Source organism: Suillus fuscotomentosus (genome assembly GCF_016647785.1).
Source record: "Suillus fuscotomentosus strain FC203 chromosome Unknown F5891scaffold_10, whole genome shotgun sequence".
NCBI classification, from domain to species: Eukaryota; Fungi; Basidiomycota; class Agaricomycetes; order Boletales; family Suillaceae; genus Suillus; species Suillus fuscotomentosus.
Genome location: NW_024539522.1, coordinates 21007 through 40873, shown reverse-complemented (window position 1 = coordinate 40873; position 19867 = coordinate 21007). Strand labels below are relative to the sequence as shown.

General features: G+C 48.2%; 11 protein-coding genes across 11 annotated transcripts; 4 read left to right on the top strand and 7 right to left on the bottom strand.

Moving 5' to 3' along the window:
- Nucleotides 1-918: 918 nt before the first annotated feature.
- Nucleotides 919-1460, bottom strand: F5891DRAFT_1013243 (uncharacterized protein). The gene has a single exon (XM_041360777.1). The coding sequence runs from the start codon at nucleotides 1441-1443 to the stop codon at nucleotides 1069-1071; it is 375 nt and encodes a 124-aa protein (XP_041229722.1). The 5' UTR covers nucleotides 1444-1460; the 3' UTR covers nucleotides 919-1068.
- Nucleotides 1461-1477: 17 nt separating this feature from the next.
- On the top strand, nucleotides 1478-4916 carry F5891DRAFT_1140549 (uncharacterized protein). The gene is made up of 7 exons (XM_041364891.1): nucleotides 1478-1675; nucleotides 1726-1759; nucleotides 1816-2018; nucleotides 2070-2685; nucleotides 2751-2930; nucleotides 2987-3128; nucleotides 3179-4916. Exons 1-7 carry the CDS (start codon nucleotides 1584-1586, stop codon nucleotides 4732-4734), a joined length of 2823 nt encoding a protein of 940 aa, XP_041229721.1. The 5' UTR covers nucleotides 1478-1583; the 3' UTR covers nucleotides 4735-4916.
- A 308-nt stretch (nucleotides 4917-5224) lies between these two features.
- On the bottom strand, nucleotides 5225-6255 carry F5891DRAFT_1184318 (uncharacterized protein; the record flags this gene model as incomplete). Its single annotated transcript, XM_041366423.1, has 5 exons — nucleotides 5225-5471; nucleotides 5528-5619; nucleotides 5661-5735; nucleotides 5785-6091; nucleotides 6170-6255. 5 exons carry the CDS (start codon nucleotides 6253-6255, stop codon nucleotides 5225-5227), a joined length of 807 nt encoding a protein of 268 aa, XP_041229720.1.
- A 747-nt stretch (nucleotides 6256-7002) lies between these two features.
- F5891DRAFT_33102 (uncharacterized protein) lies at nucleotides 7003-7953 on the top strand. Its single transcript, XM_041371367.1, has 4 exons — nucleotides 7003-7096; nucleotides 7149-7535; nucleotides 7583-7845; nucleotides 7898-7953. The coding sequence occupies exons 2-3, from the start codon at nucleotides 7150-7152 to the stop codon at nucleotides 7746-7748; spliced, it is 552 nt and encodes a 183-aa protein (XP_041229719.1). The 5' UTR covers nucleotides 7003-7096; nucleotide 7149; the 3' UTR covers nucleotides 7749-7845; nucleotides 7898-7953.
- On the top strand, nucleotides 7754-8738 carry F5891DRAFT_33113 (uncharacterized protein). Its single transcript, XM_041371368.1, has 3 exons — nucleotides 7754-7964; nucleotides 8022-8041; nucleotides 8095-8738. The coding sequence occupies exons 1-3, from the start codon at nucleotides 7842-7844 to the stop codon at nucleotides 8549-8551; spliced, it is 600 nt and encodes a 199-aa protein (XP_041229718.1). The 5' UTR covers nucleotides 7754-7841; the 3' UTR covers nucleotides 8552-8738.
- Nucleotide 8739: 1 nt separating this feature from the next.
- F5891DRAFT_33168 (uncharacterized protein) lies at nucleotides 8740-11360 on the bottom strand. Its single transcript, XM_041371370.1, has 4 exons — nucleotides 10996-11360; nucleotides 10276-10975; nucleotides 9069-10251; nucleotides 8740-9018 (listed from the first exon to the last, which is right to left on the bottom strand). Exons 1-4 carry the CDS (start codon nucleotides 11111-11113, stop codon nucleotides 8974-8976), a joined length of 2046 nt encoding a protein of 681 aa, XP_041229717.1. The 5' UTR covers nucleotides 11114-11360; the 3' UTR covers nucleotides 8740-8973.
- Nucleotides 11358-12092, bottom strand: F5891DRAFT_907474 (uncharacterized protein; the record flags this gene model as incomplete). The annotated part of the gene is made up of 1 exon (XM_041373570.1): nucleotides 11358-12092. A coding segment is annotated over one exon (735 nt), but the record flags the coding sequence as incomplete, so codon positions are not given.
- On the bottom strand, nucleotides 11992-13035 carry F5891DRAFT_33166 (uncharacterized protein). The gene is made up of 3 exons (XM_041371369.1): nucleotides 12884-13035; nucleotides 12733-12816; nucleotides 11992-12671 (listed from the first exon to the last, which is right to left on the bottom strand). Exon 3 carries the CDS (start codon nucleotides 12667-12669, stop codon nucleotides 12142-12144), a length of 528 nt encoding a protein of 175 aa, XP_041229715.1. The 5' UTR covers nucleotides 12670-12671; nucleotides 12733-12816; nucleotides 12884-13035; the 3' UTR covers nucleotides 11992-12141.
- Nucleotides 13036-13697: 662 nt separating this feature from the next.
- F5891DRAFT_1013215 (uncharacterized protein) lies at nucleotides 13698-14331 on the top strand (the record flags this gene model as incomplete). Its single annotated transcript, XM_041360776.1, has 2 exons — nucleotides 13698-13795; nucleotides 14014-14331. A coding segment is annotated over exon 2 (318 nt), but the record flags the coding sequence as incomplete, so codon positions are not given.
- A 1638-nt stretch (nucleotides 14332-15969) lies between these two features.
- On the bottom strand, nucleotides 15970-17462 carry F5891DRAFT_1184315 (uncharacterized protein; the record flags this gene model as incomplete). Its single annotated transcript, XM_041366422.1, has 7 exons — nucleotides 15970-16033; nucleotides 16086-16240; nucleotides 16292-16486; nucleotides 16531-16669; nucleotides 16715-17062; nucleotides 17124-17258; nucleotides 17308-17462. The coding sequence occupies 7 exons, from the start codon at nucleotides 17460-17462 to the stop codon at nucleotides 15970-15972; spliced, it is 1191 nt and encodes a 396-aa protein (XP_041229713.1).
- Nucleotides 17463-18742: 1280 nt separating this feature from the next.
- On the bottom strand, nucleotides 18743-19658 carry F5891DRAFT_977032 (uncharacterized protein; the record flags this gene model as incomplete). The annotated part of the gene is made up of 3 exons (XM_041376662.1): nucleotides 18743-18801; nucleotides 18859-19213; nucleotides 19260-19658. The coding sequence occupies 3 exons, from the start codon at nucleotides 19656-19658 to the stop codon at nucleotides 18743-18745; spliced, it is 813 nt and encodes a 270-aa protein (XP_041229712.1).
- Between the last annotated feature and the right edge of the window lie 209 nt (nucleotides 19659-19867).

Sequence of the window (19867 nt, the reverse complement as noted above, 5' to 3'; positions counted from 1 at the left end):
CTGCCACTGTCTCGAATTTCTCTCTTGTCTTCAGTCTGGATACTGCACCCAGTGAGCCACAGCACTCAAATCCATCACCCGGGCCCTTCAATACATTTCTCAACATAAGCGGGACTGCCGGTTCCAGCACAACTTGTAAGTTGAGTATTCTCTGGACAACCGATATGTACTGAACTTCCTGTCTCTTCAATACCGAAAGTGGTGTGATATGCGATCAACCAGCGCGGTTAGAGGCCTTCGAGCACTTTGGATCCTACACGGAGATAGTGCCAATGATCACAACTCATGACGAGCTTGAGAAGGAGGTTGAGTCCAAAGTGCAGGGCCACTTTGCACATGGGATGCTTTCTCACAGGTGGGAGAGTGGAGAAGTGCGACTTATAGATGATGCAGCAGCAGCAGCATGAAATAGGCGATGATGCGAATGGGGTCTGCTTTATACTTGCTGGGAGTTATTAGAATCTGGAGGAAGCCACCGAGCTCGGAGCAAATTTCGAAAGGAACGACTCGGACAGACATGAATCTGCCAGCGTTCAATAGTGTCTTCCCGTAGTAGTCCTTAAGTACTAGCTGTGGGCCAGGGGTGTATTCAGTACCTTTCAAGTTGCCCCAATTCTTCAGAAGTTCTCGAAGCTTGCACCTTGCCAAAGAATATTGATCATGATGACTTCCACCCAAGCTTCGCCATCCTCTCCTGGACGTGCTCATCCATGCCTTCAGTCGGGTGACTGATGAATTCACAACCTGGTAGTAGTTCTAGTCCTGCAAGATAATGCATTATCAGTGAACTGGTGGAGACCCGCTCAGCTGAACATGTGGTACCGTACGTTCCTTCCGAGCATTCTTGAATAACCGGCACCTCACACAATGCACGACCGGTCGACCCTAGAACACCAACTTAACGATTCTGTGGACGCAGGCGGCATTAATTCATATTTTTGAGTAAGGTAATGATCCTATATATGTAAACAGCAAGTCATTGTGTGTAATAAATATACCAGTACTACTAGTAGACTGTAGTACTGATTATCGATAACATGACATCACGAAAAAACGCAAGGATTCGTGCTAACGAAGACCGAACCAACTCTTCACCCGCATCCCGAATGGCACCCTGAGTTCATGAATTTGTTTCGAGAGCTGATGAACTTGTTTCTCAGTCTCCTTCAATCTTTGTCTTTGCTCGTCCATCCCCAGGTTCCCCTTCAAGAACTCGATATTCTTTTTATGCATATCTGCCAGGTCCTTCAATGAGGCACGCAAGGCGTTTCCAGCATCGGTTTCTGGAATTAGTCTTCCCAAGTCAACCAGTTCCCGTTGAATGCGGAGGGCGACAGCTCCTGCCGTATTTGTAAGAATGGGCTCCAAGACATCCCAAGCAGATCCAGGTAGATTTGATTCGTGGAATCGAGCGACTCGTGATCCATTTAGTACTGATGGCATTTGTGTCTTGAGTCGCAATCCATTTGTTTACAAAGCCACGTGCGGGAATTCCAAGCCTACCGGCGGGCCATGCTTCTGAAGTTCCAATTCTTGAATATTTCTATCAAGCGCTGTTCTGCTCTCTCATCTCTAAAGCTACAATGCCACGAAAGGTATGGGAAGGAAAGCAACAAATTGAGGAAGTTGGTGATGTGCCACTAGACGAAGAGAGGCCGGATGATATCATTATCCTGTGGGCTTTTTCATCCTGTGAGATGTATACGATAACATTGGATTATCCAGCGTGATCGGTGTGACTGGAGTCGGAAAAAGCACCGTAAGACTAGATTTCATTCGTATTTTTGACCGTATCACTTTACTGTTCGATGATAGTTCGTTAACACTGCAATCGGGAAGGTCGTGACACCCGTCGGCCATGGCTTGGAGTCATGTACATCCCGAATTCAACACGCCTTCTGCGCATGCCCCAGCGATCCCTCCCGCCGCGTAGTTCTCGTTGATACACCTGGTTTTGATAACACATTTGGACACGACTCCGAGATCTTGAGGCGCATCGCTGTTTGGTTAGCAAGTTCGTAAGTAACTTTTCGTTGCTGAAGTGTATAAAATCATGATTCGTATTTCAGATACGGCGAGAATATGAAATTGGCTGGTATCATCTATCTTCATGACATCTGTGATCCTCGGCTACACATGAGTCTCGACACGTTTCAAAGGCTGCACGGCGAATATGCAGAGAATTATGCTACTCTGGCGACCACGAAATGGGGCGAGGTCGCTACGGAGGCGGAAGAAAGACGCGAGCAACTATTGAAGAGCCTCTTTAGGCAGGAAACGGTTGCACATGAATCAGAAATTCCTCGGTTTCGCGGGTCTCATGTGTCTGCTTGGGATATCATAACACCCATTCTTGTGAACAAGGCAGTTGTCGATGATTGTTTTATTCAAGAGGAATTGGTTCTAGGAAGAACTATCAATGCCGGAACCACATTGCCAGAGGAATTGATCAATCTGGTAGAATCACATAAAAGGACCATCGTTGGATTGAAGGGAAAGGTTAAAGATGATGAACAACGGCAAAGATTGAAGAAAACCGAGGAAGGACTACGCATACTCTTGAAACAGATCCAAGAGCTCAGAAACCCCCCCACTGCACACGGATTTTTAACTTCTATCTTTAAGACATTGCAGAGGATGACTCTAGAACGTGAAACAAACACATCGCTCACGCCTGAGGCCGAGGTTAGTAACACGCAGGCAATCTTAGATTATGTTCTGTTGACTTCTCATCGATCGTCGTCTCACAGCGGGGTGTCAGAAAGGCGCAAGGTGACATCGCCTTGAAATGGCGAGATTTCGACACCGCTATAAATCGTTACACCGTAGCAATCAAGCTCGACCAGTCAGATCATACAATATATTCGAACAGGAGTCTTGCCCTAGCTTCAAAGCAACAATGGAAAGAAGCACTCAGCGATGCGGAGCAGGCATGATGATTTGAGTTGCGCACTCGATTGCATACTAATGCGAATAAAACATCCAGGCTATCAGACTGGCACCATTCATACCCCTCGGGTACTATAGAAAGCACGAAGCCCTGCACGGTGCTGGTCGATACTGCGAGGCCATCTGCGCATTCAATAAATTTCTCGACTTGAGCGAGACTGCCTGTTCCGGCGCACATTGTAAGTTGAGTATTCTCTGGATAGCCAAGTATGTATTGAACTTCCCGCAGCACAATATATCAGGCCAGAGACAGTCAAGATGACAATCGGGGAAATAGCAAATAAATTACTAAGAAACACGCCACCCCGTCTCTTCGATACCGAAAGCGGTGTGATATGCAGTCAACCAGCGCGGTTGGAGGTCTTCGAGCACTCTGGGTACTACACGGAGATAGTGTCAATGATCACAACTTACGACAAGCTTGAGAGGGAGGCTCAGTCCAAAGTGCAGGACTACTTTGCATATGGAATGCTTTCTCACCGATGGGGGAGTGGAGAAGTCCGACTGCAGGACATCAGACAAGGGGAAAGCATCTATACTTCCAGATATTCAGGTCTGTCGAAGTTGCAGAACTTCTACCGCATCACAAAGAGCCAGCAACTCCGCTGGGCATGGTGCGATACTTGCTGTATTGATTTAACAAACAGCGTCGAGCTGCAGGAAGCTATCAATTCCATGTTTAGGTGGTACCGAGGTTCTGCACTGACCATCATCTACCTTTCCGACATTTCCAACTCTACCCTCGACGCGCTAATGAGGAGCTTGTGGTTAACACGAGGATGGACGCTGCAAGAGCTCCTTGCTCCCAGGGTAATCCTGTTCTACAGACGAGATTGGACTTTGTTTGCTCCGGAGGAATCATTGAAGAATAGCGAAGTTGGGCCCAATCATAAAAATTCAGATCACATATGCCGTATACTAGATGAGGCTACCGGCGTCGATGTGGTAAATCTCCGCGATTTCAAGCCAGGGCCTACATGTTCCCGCTTAAAGTTGCACTGGGCCTCTCGTCGCTCTACTACCAAGGTGGAAGATATCGCCTATTCCCTGTTTGGAATATTTGACGTCCAGCTACCTATATTGTATGGGGAGCAAGAAGACAAGGCGCTTGGTCGCCTGATACAGGAGATAATCTGCAGAACGGGGGATGTCTCTGTTTTGGACTGGGTCGGACAACCTGGCTGCATGAACAGCTGTCTTCCAGAAAATATATCCTGCTTTCAAGTAGCGAAGTGGAAGCCAGAACCGCTCGCACTTGAGGACTCTATGTCCACCCTTCGTCAATCACTGTCTTCCGTTACCATGACCGCAATAGCCGCACTGCACCACAGATTGCAAGACTTGCCAGCTCCATTGCTCATGCACGGCAAGCTCACAATTCCTTCCATCATTTATCGTGTCGAGGATGTCACAGAACGCCAATCTCACAATCACCTGCACCAATATAGCCTCAACGTTGCGGGGCTCAAAGAACTTCACATCAAGACAACGGAGAAGTTGAGGATTGAGTCGGAGATGAACCCGTCGCGTTATGACTATTCAATCGCACACATTTGGCGCGACGACTTGCTCCAATGCTTGACGGAGGAGCCGGACGACGAGACCACACGCACACTCGAATTCATCGGTCGTTTAGGGCAGCCGTTCGTGGCATTCCTGCTAGTGCGGGAGGGACGTAGTACGTTTCGGAAAGTAGCTTCGACAGAACGCATCATAGCACAAGTTGACGACATGTCGAGGGTTCATGCAACTAGTTTCGATGTGAAGAGTGTGGAGATAGTATAAAATATCATTTCTCCGTATCTACTTTTGGATCAGATAATATTTGCCCATCTTGTAGTATACAAGGACCCGCCTTCGGTCGCCTGCCGGCCCTCATTTTGTGTTCACGGAGTTACACAGGCGTAGGTGCCATTCAATGTATTTACAGTAGCAAGTCAGGAAATACAATATTCGCAGCCTTGTTCTTCGTTCGCCTCGTAAAATAAGCACAACGTGTCTCTTCGCGTTCTTCCTCGTGCGCTTTATTTCTTTAGCGCTTTATTAAATTGACTAGCGGTCATCAGTGGTCGACTGTGCAGAAGAGACAATGTGACAATTTCAGATGCAGCATCGCGGTCAAGGAGACCCAGTCCTTAAAGCGTTCAAAGTGGCCAAGTTATTTGTCATTCATATGCATGGTAATGGACAGTTCGCAGAAGTGATTGTCGCGTGGACGTCACAGCATCGTCCCTCCTGTATTAATGAGGAAAGATCAGTCACGATAGGGATGATGTTATAGCCCATACAAGCCCAGATACATAGTTTCCATGACGTGTGCATCCACTACGTCTCCGATTACGTGTTCCTCGACGCCCTCCGCCCGTGCCTCAGCCAAGCGGCGCGTATTAGGTATGAATAGCAGTGTTATACACACCTCACGCTCATGCACGCGGTAGGTGAGGCGCAGCTCGTTGTTAGACTCACTGTGCGCAGAGAGAAGTGAAACGAGCGCATGATATGTTAAGGTCGTGGTTGAGAACCTGCGTGAAATCAGCAAGAGTTAGAAATAACCAGTCTCACGTTAGAAGTTGCGCACCAATCATACAATTCAGTCACTCTTCCGTCTTCCACTCTTTCATCAGCGCTGATTTCCGCAGCCTTTTCCACCTCTGCTCTAACACTCCTCAGCTTTTCAACGTCAGCTGCCCAACTTTTATCCGCTCTCGTACAGTAGCAATCTTCTCGTGTGCATCTGCAAGTTCCGCGTCTAGTGCTTGCATCTCTTCTACCTGGCCATCAAGTTGCTGGTTCGCTGTGGTTATTGTTAACCGAGGATGGGGGTGGGCCTGTCACAAGCGAATAAGTGATAGACGTGCATCGGGTATCTTTTGTGAGAGCGTGGATGCTTGGAGAGTGAGGGCTTGCACTTTCTTGTAATCTACGGTACATGCCTTCTTCAACGAATCCAGAAAGTGCTCGAAGGTCGTCCCTTCTTTCTGCTAGCTTCGCTTTGTGCTCACGTAGCGCAGCCTTCTTCCCCTCATTCCGTACTCGGAGTTCCTCGTTTAGCGCAGGTGTCACCAGCGGGGCATCGTCACTGACAATAGTTTTCACATATTTATCTTTGGCATTCTGTTCCAGGCAAAGAAACTTGAGTTTCCTAAGCAAAGACTATTCAGGATCGACGGTTGAAACGGCAAATAAGTCACCATCCATGATTTAGAGGTAAAACACGCACGATTTGAACTTGTACATCGCTCTCAACAATCTTAGGATCTTTGAGTCCCAAAGTGCCATCTTCACCAACCCATTCTTCAATGCCATCCCAAGTATGTGTGGACAGCTCAGCATGAGCATTAACTATTCGTAGTCCCGATTTTTTTTTTGCATCGTCCAGTGTAGCCTGAAGATTTTTGGCAGTGATCAAATGTGATGCTAATGATGTCCCCGCAGCTCCAGAGGTGGTGAGGTCAATAATGGGAGTAGGGTTCAATCATGATTGTGGTCGATTCAATAATTCCCGCTACCTTGTCTTTCCCAGAATGTCAGGGATTTGGCCAGTCTTTCGTCGGTGCCTCCTTGTCTACGATTGACTGACGTTGACGCAGAATAACGGTTCAGATCATGGCTCGTTAATGAACGGTTGCGTGACTGGTTCCAAATCTGATGATTGTGTGAAAGGACTCGGAGAAGGAAGGAAATCATGATGTTATTTTCAGCTTCCACGACGTCATCGCTGATGCTACTTAGTTTTCACGTTTTGTTCGGGATCACGGCCCACAAATAGAATCGTCATGAGAAGAAATGAAGATGAACCTTTGGCGACATCTGCTGTCAGGAGTTTGTATTCACGCGGGAGCTGGACGAAGTGGTCCCAAGGCTTGCAGGTTGATTTTTAGATCTTCCATCAAGGCTGCTCGGTTATATAGTTCGAGTCTTCGAGAGGTGTCGGGTTCTCTATCATCGGCATTGTCTACTACGTCTCTTAAAGGTATTGTCCGTGCGGCAGGAGAACAAAATTCACTCGCTCGCGCGAACCGTGCCGATCTGATTCGTTGGTCCCACTGGCATCGATGCGTGTCGTCTTCGGGTGACAGTGTCATATTGAAAGAATTATCTTGCAATTCTTGCACTCCGCGCAACCTAGTACGAAACAATGGGAAAGGTGCGTCCAGTGTATTGTCTGTGGCTGAAGTATACGCTGATGCTGTTATTAGCATGAGGGACTGGCTCGAACACCCTTACGAGGCGCTGGCTCCTCCTTTGTTCATTCAAGGTTCCTTTGCGGACCTCGACCTTACCCTCATTCCACACGGTTTAGTTGGTTTGAGAGTGGCGAAGAATTGGATTCGCGAATCTTTCTATAGATTGAACCCATCCAAGAGCCCCCAATTTCTGACGACCTTGATGAGAATCACCAGTTTGAGTTTCGCTTTCGACCGGAATGATGCTCCCACCTACATTGTTCAGGCAAAGTGTGTCACCAAAAATACATTTACCGAGCTCCTCCGACAGCCAGATAATCGCTACCTGGTGCTGGACATGTTCAATTCTTACCGAGGAGCTACTCCCAGCAGTATATCATCGGGAATTCTGTTTCTACTGTGAGTTTACGCCTTGTGTTTATATGCACACGCTCAAAATTCCTCAGACATGTCCTGGACAACGGTTTACGTGTCAATCTATCCGTTCTATGCGACTGCATTGAGGATATCCTTGCCTCTTTCGTTATAAATCACAGAATGGATCCCATCCTGGACAAACTTCCACTGCACGGTGCTGTTCTTCCATTCGACTGGTTGATCTTGCCCCCATAAGTTTTCTGTGAAAAAAGACGTCGAACCGGGTCAATAAGCTTGCTCTTGGGTGCGATAGGGAATCTAATACGGAGATTGCGCGTGGGTAGTACTATGGGTAGAACTTTTGCACGCTCCGCAGACGCAAACCATTGCTCACGAATCAGCAGGTTCTTTGTGGCTTGCCCATATTACCAGTATCACACCGTTACTTCGCAATATTTTCACCTTCCGGCTGTAAGTCCAATTCATCGCCTATATAATAATAAGCTATTCATCTCTACACATCTACAGTTGCAGAACTCTCTGCCTTGGTGTGCCTGCTCCAGCTCTTCGTCATCCAACAATTTTTAATTTATTGTAACAGTCGCTCACAACACACGATACCCTGTGGTGAAGTGCAAAGTGAATACGATCGTGCTTTCGCAAGCAATGAACCTCAGCGCCCTGCATACTATCAAAAACTCGTGAACGATGTTGTTGAGCACATGGCGCTTTTGCTCAGCAGAGGAACGCCTCGCTTGGATGGCTACCTGCGAGTTATTCTCAATACCAACAAGGCTTCGAGCGGTCTTGTCAAACTTGTTCACAAAACGAGGCAATTTACTCAAACTTCGTTGATGCGACAACTGGTTTATGAAAAGACTAGTGACACTCCCCATCTTCTTTCTTCGGATATGGTTGCTGCACAGTCTATGATGAGGGCGGAGGCAGCTGCCTTCGTGCCTCGCATGCAGCGTCCCAAAGATGGTGTAGAGATTCGTCCGGCCGAGAAGGAGAACTTAAATCCGGTGCGCTCCAGGAGGCGGATAGAGAGGAAGTAAAGGAGAAAGAAGTTTCAGGGATTGTCGATTCTGAGGCCACTGATGATATGGAAGATATGGACGAGGCGGTCACATCTCTCACATCCCTTGACCCTGTGCCAGACGAGTCCCTTCGCTCCAACGGGCCATCGGAAGAGCAGGTCTTGGCAGCTCGCACGATTCAGTATGCATATCACTATCACATTTGGCGCTGTTCAGGCTCTGCTGTAGATACAGAACTCCATGCGATATTCACGACATGCCTCAAGGAGACGCGGTCCTTTAAATGGCGTCCAAGTTATTACCGTCTTCTTTTCCTCGGACCAACATCAATATTAACATTCAATCTTCAACACTACAAATTCTGAAAATACACAAGCGACGTGAATAATGCAAGATAACAAGACAGCATGACATCTATCTAGTACATCAAATCGACAGTTTCAGACCTGGGACTGAGATGACCCTGTATCTTCGATGAGGCGTTCCTTTGTGCGTAGGTCAGGTGCCGAATACACGAAAATCACTAAAAACACACCTGTGCAAGTTTCTGCCCTTCGAATAACATAAGGAGACAGGACCGCAAGCCCTTCAAACACCATTGCCTTTCAAGCCAGGAGAGGAGGTGGCGATTCCAGCAGACCTTGAATGTACAGTTGAGCTGGTGGTCCGTTGGATTCAGAGCTCGCGAGAGATGGAAGACCCAATTTTGACATGCATACTTCAAGGCGTTTGAAGATAATTGACTTTGATCCCGTGCTTCGTTTGCGAAAATCGTGAACGCGGTCATAGTATGAATGACCTCGATGTCTGGACAATCTTGTAGGGATGCAGAGGTAGAATAATCATGGGGCCTTAACGACAGGAATGCCGGAAACATCAAGAAATCTGGTAAGCTCTTAAACTCCTGGATTACTTGAAAAGCTGGCGGGAAAGGCAATCGCGGAATGATTGCACACTCGCTGATTGTTTCCAATGTGCTCGAAAAGTCTTCCATTGTTACCCAGACAGATGCTGTAGGAGTCAGCTGCCATGCTTGACCATGGGGGGTCTGTAGCCACTCTCGTCCTCTCTCGCTCTGCAGCCACTCTCGTCCACCCATGGTTGGCAGCCACTCTCGTCCACTCTGGGTCGGCAGCCACTCTTGCCCACCTTTTGTCTGTAACCATTCTTGGCCATGTCCAGTCTGTAGTCCACCTGGGGTCCGCAGCCACTCTCGTCCGCCCAGAGTACCCAGCCATTTTTGCCCTCCTAGGGTCAGGAGCCACTCTTGCGCACTCTGCATCAGTAACCACTCTCGCCCACTCTGGGTTGAGAGCCATTCTCGCCCGTAAAAGGTGTCCAACCATGCATGCCCGATTGGAGTCTGCAGTTCATTTAGGGTCTGTAGGCGATCGTACCCACTCTGGGTCTCAAGCCACTCGATCCCACTTTGTGTCTCCAGCCACGCCATCCCGTGCTGCATTTTCAGCCACTCCCTCGCTCTTGGTGTTTTCAGCCACTCCCTCGCACTGAGTGTCTCCAGCCACTCCCTCCCGCTGGGTGTCTCCAGCCACTCCCTCGCGCTGGGTGTCTCCAGCCACTCCCTCGCGCTGGGTGTCTCCAGCCACTCGCTCCCGTTGGATGTCTCCAGCCACTCCCTCGCGCTGGGTTTCTGCAGCCACTCCCTCGCGCTATGTGTCTCCAGCCACTTCCTCCCGCTGGGTTTCTGCAGCCACTCCCTCCCGCTGGGTGTCTCCAGCCACTCCCTCCCGCTGGGTGTCTCCAGCCACACCCTCTCGCTGGGTGTTGTCAGCCACTCCCTCCTATTGAATGTTTGCAGCCACCACCTCCCGTTGTGTATCTCCAGCCACTCCCTCCCGCTGGGTGTCTCTAGCCACTCGCTCCTGTCGAATATCTCCAGCCACTCCCTCGTGTTGGATCTCCGCAGCCACTCCCTCCCGCCGTGTGTCTGCAGCCACTTCCTCCCGCTGTGTGTCTCTATCCACTCCCTCCCGCTGGGTGTCTTCAGCCACTCCCTCGCGCTTTCAGTTTGTAACCACTCTCGTCCAGGCGTGGTCTGCAACCACTCACCATGTGTTTGCAGCCATTCTTGGCCACTCAGGGTCTGTAGCCATTTTTGGCCGCTCTGAGTTTGCAGCCACTCTCGTCCTTTTTGGGTCTGCAGCCATTCTTGGCCAGTCGGGGTTTGTTGCAGCCACTCTTGTGCGGTCGGGGTCTGAAGCCACTCTTCCCCGCGTCGGCTCTGCAGCCACTCTCCTCCACTTTGAGTCTGCAGCCACTCTCCCCCTGCCTGGGTCTGCAACCATTCTTGCCCGGTCTTGGTCTGCAGCCAGCCTTGCCCGCCGATGGTCTCCAGCGAGGCTTTCCCGCTCCACGTCTCCAATGCCATATACTCGCCAGAGTCTCCAGCGACTTGTCTTCGTCTTTGAGTCCACAGCCACCCTTGCCCACTCTGCAGCCACCCTCGCCCTCTCTCTGTCTGCAACCAAGTGCGTCCCGCGTGGGTCTGCAACCAATCCCTCCCGGCCCAGGTCTGCAGCCAGTCTTGCCCCTTCTGTGTCTGCAAATAGTCTTCCCCATATTGGGTCTGCAGCCACGCACGTCCGTCCAAAGTCCCTAACCAGGACCGCAAACCCGACCCGCGAGCTCCCCGAAGCCATAACAATCCCATGAGGACCGTCAGCGGCTCTGGTGGCTCAACAATGAAGGCTAATGACTGTTGCAAATTCCGGGGGTCATGGGGTTGCATAGCCTGATTCTGCGACTTCAATTCTAGGAGCGCATCCATGAGAGTAGTGCGTGCTGGAATGTCTTGAATGATCAAGCGGAAAGACGAATAAGCGAGCAGGGAATGTGGTAGGATGGGTTGTAATCCAGGGAGGCTGCAGTTCGAGGAGTCTGAAGCATAGTCTCGAATGGACGAGTGGTAGATATTCACGGGATGGCTGCTGTCAACGGGGATTTCCATGAAAGAACGTAGCTGTTTCAGCGTGGTCGCGACATCGCTGCCTTGAACAGGACCAAGGAGCTTCGAAATCTGTGAGATTGGCAGAGGGTCTGCGAGGGCAGCAACAATGGACAAATGCTGGTATGCCCGATTGGGGTTCGAACAGGTGGAGATGATCCGTTTGTATAGCTCGTACACTTCCGTTCCAGGTAGCAGTTCATTGGTCAGCTCGAGCATTAGCTCAAGGCGATCCCGGGGGTCATTATATCCGTCATCAACGAACTTCATCATTGTAGATGCCACGATGAAACGTCTGCCAGCTCGGTTCGCCAGCCGCGTAAGTTTATCCGCAGTGGGCTGAGGGAAATCAGGATGGCGATATCGCAACTCCATGAAGGAATGCTGCAAGAATGTACAGATATCATTGTCCACATCTTCGCCGTCTAATGAAATGGTGCCAGCAACGCCCTCCCCAGAAGTGTTCACCGGGATCTCGTACACTAGCGTGCGCATATCTTCGTTTTGAATGGCTTTACAGATATGCTGCTCCAAGCGACTCGTGAGCAGAATGTGGAATACGGGAAGTTCAGGATCACGAAGAGCTTCCCCGAGGAGTGAGATCAGATCGGCGACCGTTTCAGGTTGGCATTCATCGAGGGCATCAACAACAAACACCGGAAGGCGGACACTCGCGCAGCCTTAATTGCAGGTGCCAGAGAGGTCGACGAAATAACGCCATCATTTGGTCGCGAAGAGACTCGCTGGAGTCTAGAACCGCAGGAGTCTCGTGGATAGCTTTGTTCACGTCGTTCTTGACGCTGGGAAAATTGCTCGCAAGCTGGTAAGCAAGGGTCGCAAATAAATGACCGGTGGTGCTGCATTTTGTGTGCTTGCGCGAGAAAAAGAATGTTCCCGCGAGCCTTGTTTCAATTTTTGTCTCCTCTGTCATTTTCAGACCTTTCATCCTCTCGGCCACAGTGAACGCCACGGCAGACTTTCCAACGCCCGCCGTGCCATGCAGCCAAATGATCTGACTCTTATCTCGCTTGTCCAACAATCCGCAGATGAATTTGAGAAGGTCCACTCGGGTCCCTTTCAAACATTTCGGATGGGGCTGGCGTTCAGGGGAGTCATATTTAGCACCCAGGACAGCGACCTGGGATAGCTTCTCCCAAGTTCCTTCTGTCATTGCTAGAAGGTCTGACAGTCGGGTCAGAGAGCGAGAGAGGTGATAAGGGAAGGAGGTATTTACATTGATCTCAGTCGCTTATCGACAGAGGTTGATGTGAGAATGTGACACAAAATGGGAGTTGGAATAGGTCAAGTTGGGGAAGCACTAGTCCAGTTCAACGATGTAATTAGAAATCACGATGGGGATGGATGTCTCAGAGGGGACGACATACGACGTTGATTGAGGAGTCGATGTCTAAGTTGTAACTTCGTTTGAAATCAAAAGGGTTCAAGTAGTGATGGTGAAACGATCAAGCAACAGAGATATTACAGGATGCTTGAGATAGAATGGATGGTTGATTGCGATTGTATTCAAAGTCGATAGATGGCTCGTGGTTGCACTTTGGAGTTGAGTTGAAAAGATAAGCGGGCGCTTGTCTGGCTGCAGGTCCGACCAGCTGGAGGGCACGAGGCTGTCGCACAGGAAGTTTAGGGTAAGTACTAACCAAAATTCGACTTGGAGAATGTCAAAGTTGAATTCCAGACCTACGCATACGCCGGTACGCGTACCATCCGGCGTCGACCATATTGGATACATGATCACATCATGAACTTTTGCTGTATCATGGTAAGTTATGTAATTGCTCAATAACTTGAACATCCGCAACGCTGCTGAGCCTGAGGCCTGTCAGAGGCCTGAGCGCTGAGGTGGCATTGTGGCAAACGACGGAAATTACCTTGCGAAGCAAGGTCAGGTTCACATGGATCATTTTATGTGATTTCCAAATAATAGTAAATACAGTGACGCCATACAACGTGATACGATGATGCGAACTTATCACCTACCTCCGATTTCCCTTCCAATACTTGTCGTTTTCTGAATAACAAAGTAATAACTTAGACCGTGCAACTCCCTCGCGCCCAGAGCTCCGCCCACAGGGCGAAGCTAGCGCGCTTCCCTTCCAATATTCGTCGTTTTCGGACAACTCCCTTTTTTGTTAATATGTTGGTAATAATGTGATGAATAAATAAAAATTAATCCTATAATTTTACGCCGCGCCCCTAAACATCGTATTTACTATCTATCTATCGAAACACCATGCAACCTAGCGTATTTGAACTGCTAAGTACCTCAGACAATCAATGTGCTTTCATTTTCAGTGAGTATAGACTGAGAATTACTGATATCGTTCTGGATCCCAGAGAGCCAAAGATTGGGAGCAACGCTGTGGAAGCAAAGAGAGCATTCTTGCGTTATCCCCCTGCATTTGTTATCATTCACCTCGACTTCTGCGATTTACCGCCATTGCACGGACTTCTGCCTCAGCACATACCAGTGTTACCTTGCGAAATTAAATTTTCCATGGGCACAGGTCCTTCTACAAGAATCACGCGGCGTCAACTCCCTGTAACACCAGCTTACGCATTTACCGACTTTAAAGCACAAGGACAGACGATTGATCACGTTTTAGTGGACATTGGAAGAACGACATGTTTTCGCCTATCTCCCTTCAATGCATACATCGCACTATCCAGAAGTCACGGCCGAGAATGCATACGTCTTCTCAGAGACTTCGACAATGATCTATTCCTTCAACATCCAAACGAAGACCTTCGGATAGAAGATAACAGGATTGAGCGACTCGCGGAGGAAACGAAAAAGTGTTTCTCGAGGACAGACCATCAGTGAACTGGCGGAAAGATGAGAAGAACATATATAATAATATATAGTACATAATCACAAACATCATCATAATTCTGTTATCGATCGTCACATTGTGATGTTTGACCTTGTACAGGAAAGAACAGTCCCTAAAATTCCTACACCAGTTGATGCTCGGGAGAACACTCATACATCGTTCGAACTTCAACTTGAAGGGAAAGTGGAGCAAGAGGTGATGATCAAGCTAGATGAAACGCAATTGGTGCATCAGAAGTGAGTCTCACGATGTCAAAGCCAGGCATGAGAATCATAACCTTCCCGATGACGATAATATGTGTACCAAGTGAGCAACGATAAATTCCTTATTTTGCTCGGAATTTTGACAACAAAACGTTTACCAAGTGCGCGAGAACGAATTCATGTTCTCCTGTGAATTTTGATGCCACCTTCTTCAAATAGTCAATGTTTGTCCGCTATGCAATCAATTGCGAATCAGTACACAAAAGCTTTACTCGTCCGTAGCCATGCAACATTCTGTGAGTATCGAACAAGAATAAATGTATGCCCTACTGTGAATATTGTCTCGACTTTCTTCAGATACCTAATGTTTGTCGGCTAGATATCGTTTGCGGATGTGAGCCATTCATTGTGAATTACTGATTTTCAAGGGAACCTGGAACGAATTCTGATAGACAAACTAGATGTATTACAACCACCACGTCAGAAAATGTACTCATCGAGTCAGTGACAATCAACCGTTGTCTTGAATGAAATTTTAACGCATTTTTCTTAGATTATCTAACGATTGCCTGCTTTACATTGATTGGGAATTCGTGGGAATAAGCGCTACCCGGGCCCACCAGCCAAATGTGTTCAGTGAGCGAGCGACAATCAACTTATATCCTGCTTTAACTTTCCACGGGACCTTCTTCGAGTCTCTGGAAGCTGTACTCCACTTGTGCTGCTTCCCAAGGGTTGGCAGCTTGGCACCGATGTTGCATATTTATAGTATGGTATCTTAGCTCGGTGTTCGAAAATGTATCCTGACTAGTCCTTATATCGTGAGCTTGGCTTACATATTGGCATGTTCAATAATTACTGTTACTTCGCACATATACACTTTCTGCGCTGCAAGCGGAGTAATGGGCAAAAAATTCAGTCACTTCGTACATAAGAACCTTCTTCCATTCGAACAGAACGGTTGAAGAAAATATAGATATCAGTATTTTTTTCGCTACAGTGTATCACTGCGCGCCTTCACACTTTCCGTCTGTGGTGGGAGCAATAAGTAGAAATTTCTGTTACCTCACATGCACCCATTTCGTTTCTCGAGCGGGATAGTAAGTAGCAAATACATATATTACCAATGTCATGCTGCATTTCCCAGGTTCGACTTCTGACAATTCAAGAACGAAGATCCAAACCTGTTGCTGCGCTTGCATGATTTACAACACGAGCATGATGTGCAAATAGTATCACATATCCCAGAGTTTCACAATGAGGAGGTATGATTCAATGATGGCATTAAAATTGCAGGGTACCACTGTAAACTACTAATACTACATCATATGAATGCTATATAACAAACACGAGAAATGAATTATTCTGAATCGAAAAGGGCATCATCTAGTTGTGCCCTTTGTCTTGCGAGAGCGTTTACTGACATTCTGGCCTTCGGCCATCGCTGAGCTCTGCACGGCGACTTGTTCCGAAGACTTTCCTGAGAAATGGAGATTAATGAAGGACAACTGTCGAGGGTGTAAGAAATGCACCTCGTCCACCATGCCAGGAGTCGCTTGACGTTTTGCTGCGCTGTTCGACCAGGGGGCCTTTCGAAGAAGTCTACGATGTTCTGCCAAAATGGTATGTAGTCGAAGTCGCCGTCAATCGAGCGCCATGAGTTCACAGAGGACAGAGCGAATCGCAACTTGTGTCATATTATCACTCCGCAAATAAATTAGAAGTTATTACTACTTACCTGACATGATACATAAGCGATCGAACGGGGTGTGACTGTATGCATCTTGATGATTTGCGCCACGTGTGTCTTGACTTTCTTTCCAAAATGTGAATCCTTATTAGCGCGTCGGTTGGCCTGGATCACATTGTCAGCGTCACCATCACCGGCGACCTCCCGTGCGGAAGAGGGTGATGTGAATATGGCTTTGAAGGCCTGCAAAAATGAGAACTTTGTTGAGCTACTCCGGGATGACTGACCTGAAGCAAAAGAGTGCTTTTGAATAGGCCCTTCTCCAGATCATTTTGATCTGCCGTGTATTGTTCATACAGGAATGCTGGCCAGGACATTTCTGTCACAACATAACCGTCTGCGCGATCCCTAATTCCTGTTCTGACGCTGGCAGATAGTTAGTGTTGCGTAAAATTTAAGTGGGATACTCACGTTGGGTTGTTCCAATCCAGCTCAGTCGGGCAAAGAAGTCTGCCACACGAGTCGTTGACGAATCCACGGCAGTATTTGTCGTCGGGATTGACCGGGGGGTTGGGCTTAAATTCGCTGATTGACCCAATCGGCGACCAGGCTCTTGAGCTTTGAGGTGTCATCCCCTCGACCACTATCGGCCCCCTGCCTAAGCTAAACAACGACTCAGCAGAAGGTAAATGGTTTGTGCGGGTAAAGAATACCTTTTTAAGCATGTGCGAGTACTCATCGTACTCCAAGTCTGAAGCCCTGGAGTGAAGCCACGGGAGAGCGTGGGTGAGGGAGATGAAACCAGGTTTGCAAACGTTCCTGACTATGATGACGAACCAGTAATCAGCGATCGCGAGGCACAAGCAAAAGAAATACTCACTCGAGAGTTACATTTTCGTCCTCGCTGTCCAAATCGCACCTCCTATCGTTTTCGCCTATTAAGTCTTCAATGCTGTCAAATAACGTGACGATGCGTCTGATAGCCCTTCCTTTCGACATGTAGTAGTTGATCTCCCTAAAATTCATAGTGAACGAACTGAAATAGGTGTCAATAGCATTCATACCTTTGTTTGACTGCATGCCCCGACTCCAGCACCTGTAGCTTTTCCTCTAAGGCAGCAATTTTCTGCCTCTGACGAGCAGCCTCAGACGTCGCCACTGCCAGTGACGATTCCGGAGGTTGGCCCGGGGATGCGTCCTCTACCGCAGCCTGAGACATGAACTTCCACCGAAGAGAAGTGAAGAATTGAGTCTATCTAAGTGGGTAAGAGATGAGGGACAGGACTCGCCAGGTTGATCCTGCTCATGCTTTATATGATTGTCGTCCAGTAATGATCAGAAAAGGCAGCTGCCTAAAACGCCTGGCTCATAATCCTTAAGTCAGTAGCAAATTTTATAAGCCGGAAATGGACATGTCAGGGTGAATAAAGCGCGTTGACGTTAAAACTGGACGCTGAAAATGGCATAAGCGTATCACGGGAGGCAGGGACAACATGCTGAAATCAAATTGCTACTTTTCGCGACCGCCAGTTTGGTATGGTGCAAGGAACGTGCAATTTTTCTAGTGTTCACTTCCGATGCTAGGCTGGCCCGAGCATGGCTTCTAAATGCGGAACACAAGCAGACAGAATTGTAGCTGTTGATCAGACACGCCGAGGGGTATGATAGAAATTGAAAGCCTACTAGTGAGAATGAACGGCACATCCACCAGTTCACTGATGACAACTCGGGAAACTGGTGTGGCGTGTGTTGAGATTTGAGAAGGGGGAAGTCCTTCAAAAAAAAAGAAAGGACCGCTGCAGCTAGTACTAGGCATGGCGGAAGGTTCTGCCCGAGTATCGGAGGCCGTACCCTGTATGACATGGGTCTAGTGTTGGCAAACAGAATCATGATGGATCCTGTGGGACACTGAGAAATTTATCAAGACTATGTCGACGACAAAAGAAAAGCGAGAAAAAGGCGCACTGCTCACAAGATTATAGGGCACCATATCATCCCCCCGCATGAGAAAATCGTCGTCTAGCGGTTGGGAGTATCTATTTGTAACAGTCCGGCGAGAAAGTCAGTCACACGCTCAAAACAAACTTCACGCTTACCGTCGCCAAAGTCAAGCAGATCGTCCGAGGGTCAGTCTCATGCTCCTCTCCATTCTTATCCAAGGACCGGTCAAGTCGAAATGCAATAACTTGCTCCACGCCGGAGATGGTAGGTTTGAAGAGATGACTGAGGGAAATATCGACACCGATGATCATGTGGGGGTGGATGCGAGTCTAAAGAGTATTTTCAGCCTCTACATGCTTGTCATACGACGTAGATTGCAAGGAGTCAATAGATAGGGTACACAATTAATACTACAAATGAGAGCGCAGTGTCCCGCGCCACGATCTGATAGCACTGGTGAATTGATTGAGGGAGAAATGTTCCCAGAGTCTCTCAGCGCCTGCTACGCGAGATTAGTACGATGGTTGCAATATAGCAGAAAATTAATTACCTCAGTTATCAGTCAAAAAGTTCTTCGTCCGAACTGGTGGTGCTACCATCCGAGTCCAGGACAGTCACTACTTGCAATGATCAATTAGCAGTGGTATTGTTTTTAAGCAGACAAACGTACGTACACGCGATATTTTCAAAATGATCAAACTCTGTGTCGGCAGCAGTGAACGACATCTCATCAAGCTCGTACGCGGCAATAGTACAATTTCTGCGATCGTTGAGCTCGTCAGTTGTATGACTAGCGAGCGACTCGCAAGCGGCTTCAAATGGTTCCGAAACAGCATTGACGTATGTTTCAGCTTCACTCTTAGCAGTTACATCAAGAAACATGGAATGTTTCTGGACCGCGTCGACGTGCAAAGCAGCTGCTATAGCACGCACGCGCCTCCATTCAATGTCAGCTTGGATCGCGATCACGGCATGGGCGAGGGCCACGGGGGTCAGGTTCTTCAATCTACGTTGCAATCGAGTGCTTTCCTGGACCAACATTTATAAGCAATACAACATATATAGATAGACATACCCTTTGATCACTCGGCAAATCCTTGGGGCGAGTGCACCCCGAACACTCCTCACCACAGAGGCGCTCTATTACGTTGGGAACACTTCTTTGGTAGGGCTTGGGTCTTTTCTTTGCGCTCTTCGCATAATTAGACAGGTGGTGAAGTATCGCGGGAGGTGTAATAGGTCCGATGATATCATCATCGGATGAATCGTAGGGCGTGTCAGATGAAGGCGGTGAAGTTGGAGGTTTGATGGGTATAGTTCGCGAGACATGACGGCTCGGAGTCCTAGAGAGACTCGGAGTCGGAAAACTATCCGAATCCTGCTTCAGAACAGGACCGATAGTACGTGGACTGCGTCCTTTCCTGCTTTGATAAACAGGACTAGACTCCCTAATAGGACAAGTAATACAGGCCATGCACAAATTCTAGCCGTAGTAATTTCAGCAAGTGACAGCAGTAGGGAGGTGACTGAGTTTCAAAACAGCTATAACTTCTTATATCGACATTCTCATATATAGTACTTACTTATACTCAGTGAACGTTTGGATGTTTGAACATTGACACCCAAAAAGGGAGGAATTTGATGTGGCTGCGAACGCATCACAAATCACTGAGTTCGAATGAC

Excerpts from the sequence above, each read along its gene's own strand:
- F5891DRAFT_33168 (XM_041371370.1), bottom strand. The coding sequence starts at position 11,113 with ATGGGGAAGACTATTTGCAGACACAGAAGGGGCAAGACTGGCTGCAGA. Across the intron at positions 10,252-10,275 it reads GAGACACCCAGCGGGAGGGA|GGAGTGGCTGCAGAAACCCA; the intron begins GTGGCTGGAGAC and ends ACCCAGCGGGAG. Across the intron at positions 9,019-9,068 it reads AAGGGCAGAAACTTGCACAG|GAACGCCTCATCGAAGATAC; the intron begins GTGTGTTTTTAG and ends CTACGCACAAAG.
- F5891DRAFT_33102 (XM_041371367.1), top strand. The coding sequence starts at position 7,150 with ATGAGGGACTGGCTCGAACACCCTTACGAGGCGCTGGCTCCTCCTTTG. Across the intron at positions 7,536-7,582 it reads TCGGGAATTCTGTTTCTACT|ACATGTCCTGGACAACGGTT; the intron begins GTGAGTTTACGC and ends AAAATTCCTCAG.
- F5891DRAFT_33166 (XM_041371369.1), bottom strand. The coding sequence starts at position 12,669 with ATGACAGAAGGAACTTGGGAGAAGCTATCCCAGGTCGCTGTCCTGGGT.
- F5891DRAFT_1140549 (XM_041364891.1), top strand. The coding sequence starts at position 1,584 with ATGCCACGAAAGGTATGGGAAGGAAAGCAACAAATTGAGGAAGTTGGT. Across the intron at positions 2,686-2,750 it reads CGCTCACGCCTGAGGCCGAG|CGGGGTGTCAGAAAGGCGCA; the intron begins GTTAGTAACACG and ends GTCGTCTCACAG. Across the intron at positions 3,129-3,178 it reads TGCCTGTTCCGGCGCACATT|CACAATATATCAGGCCAGAG; the intron begins GTAAGTTGAGTA and ends AACTTCCCGCAG.
- F5891DRAFT_33113 (XM_041371368.1), top strand. The coding sequence starts at position 7,842 with ATGGGTAGAACTTTTGCACGCTCCGCAGACGCAAACCATTGCTCACGA. Across the intron at positions 7,965-8,021 it reads AATATTTTCACCTTCCGGCT|TTGCAGAACTCTCTGCCTTG; the intron begins GTAAGTCCAATT and ends ACACATCTACAG. Across the intron at positions 8,042-8,094 it reads TTGCAGAACTCTCTGCCTTG|TCGCTCACAACACACGATAC; the intron begins GTGTGCCTGCTC and ends TTATTGTAACAG.
- F5891DRAFT_1013243 (XM_041360777.1), bottom strand. The coding sequence starts at position 1,443 with ATGCCATCAGTACTAAATGGATCACGAGTCGCTCGATTCCACGAATCA.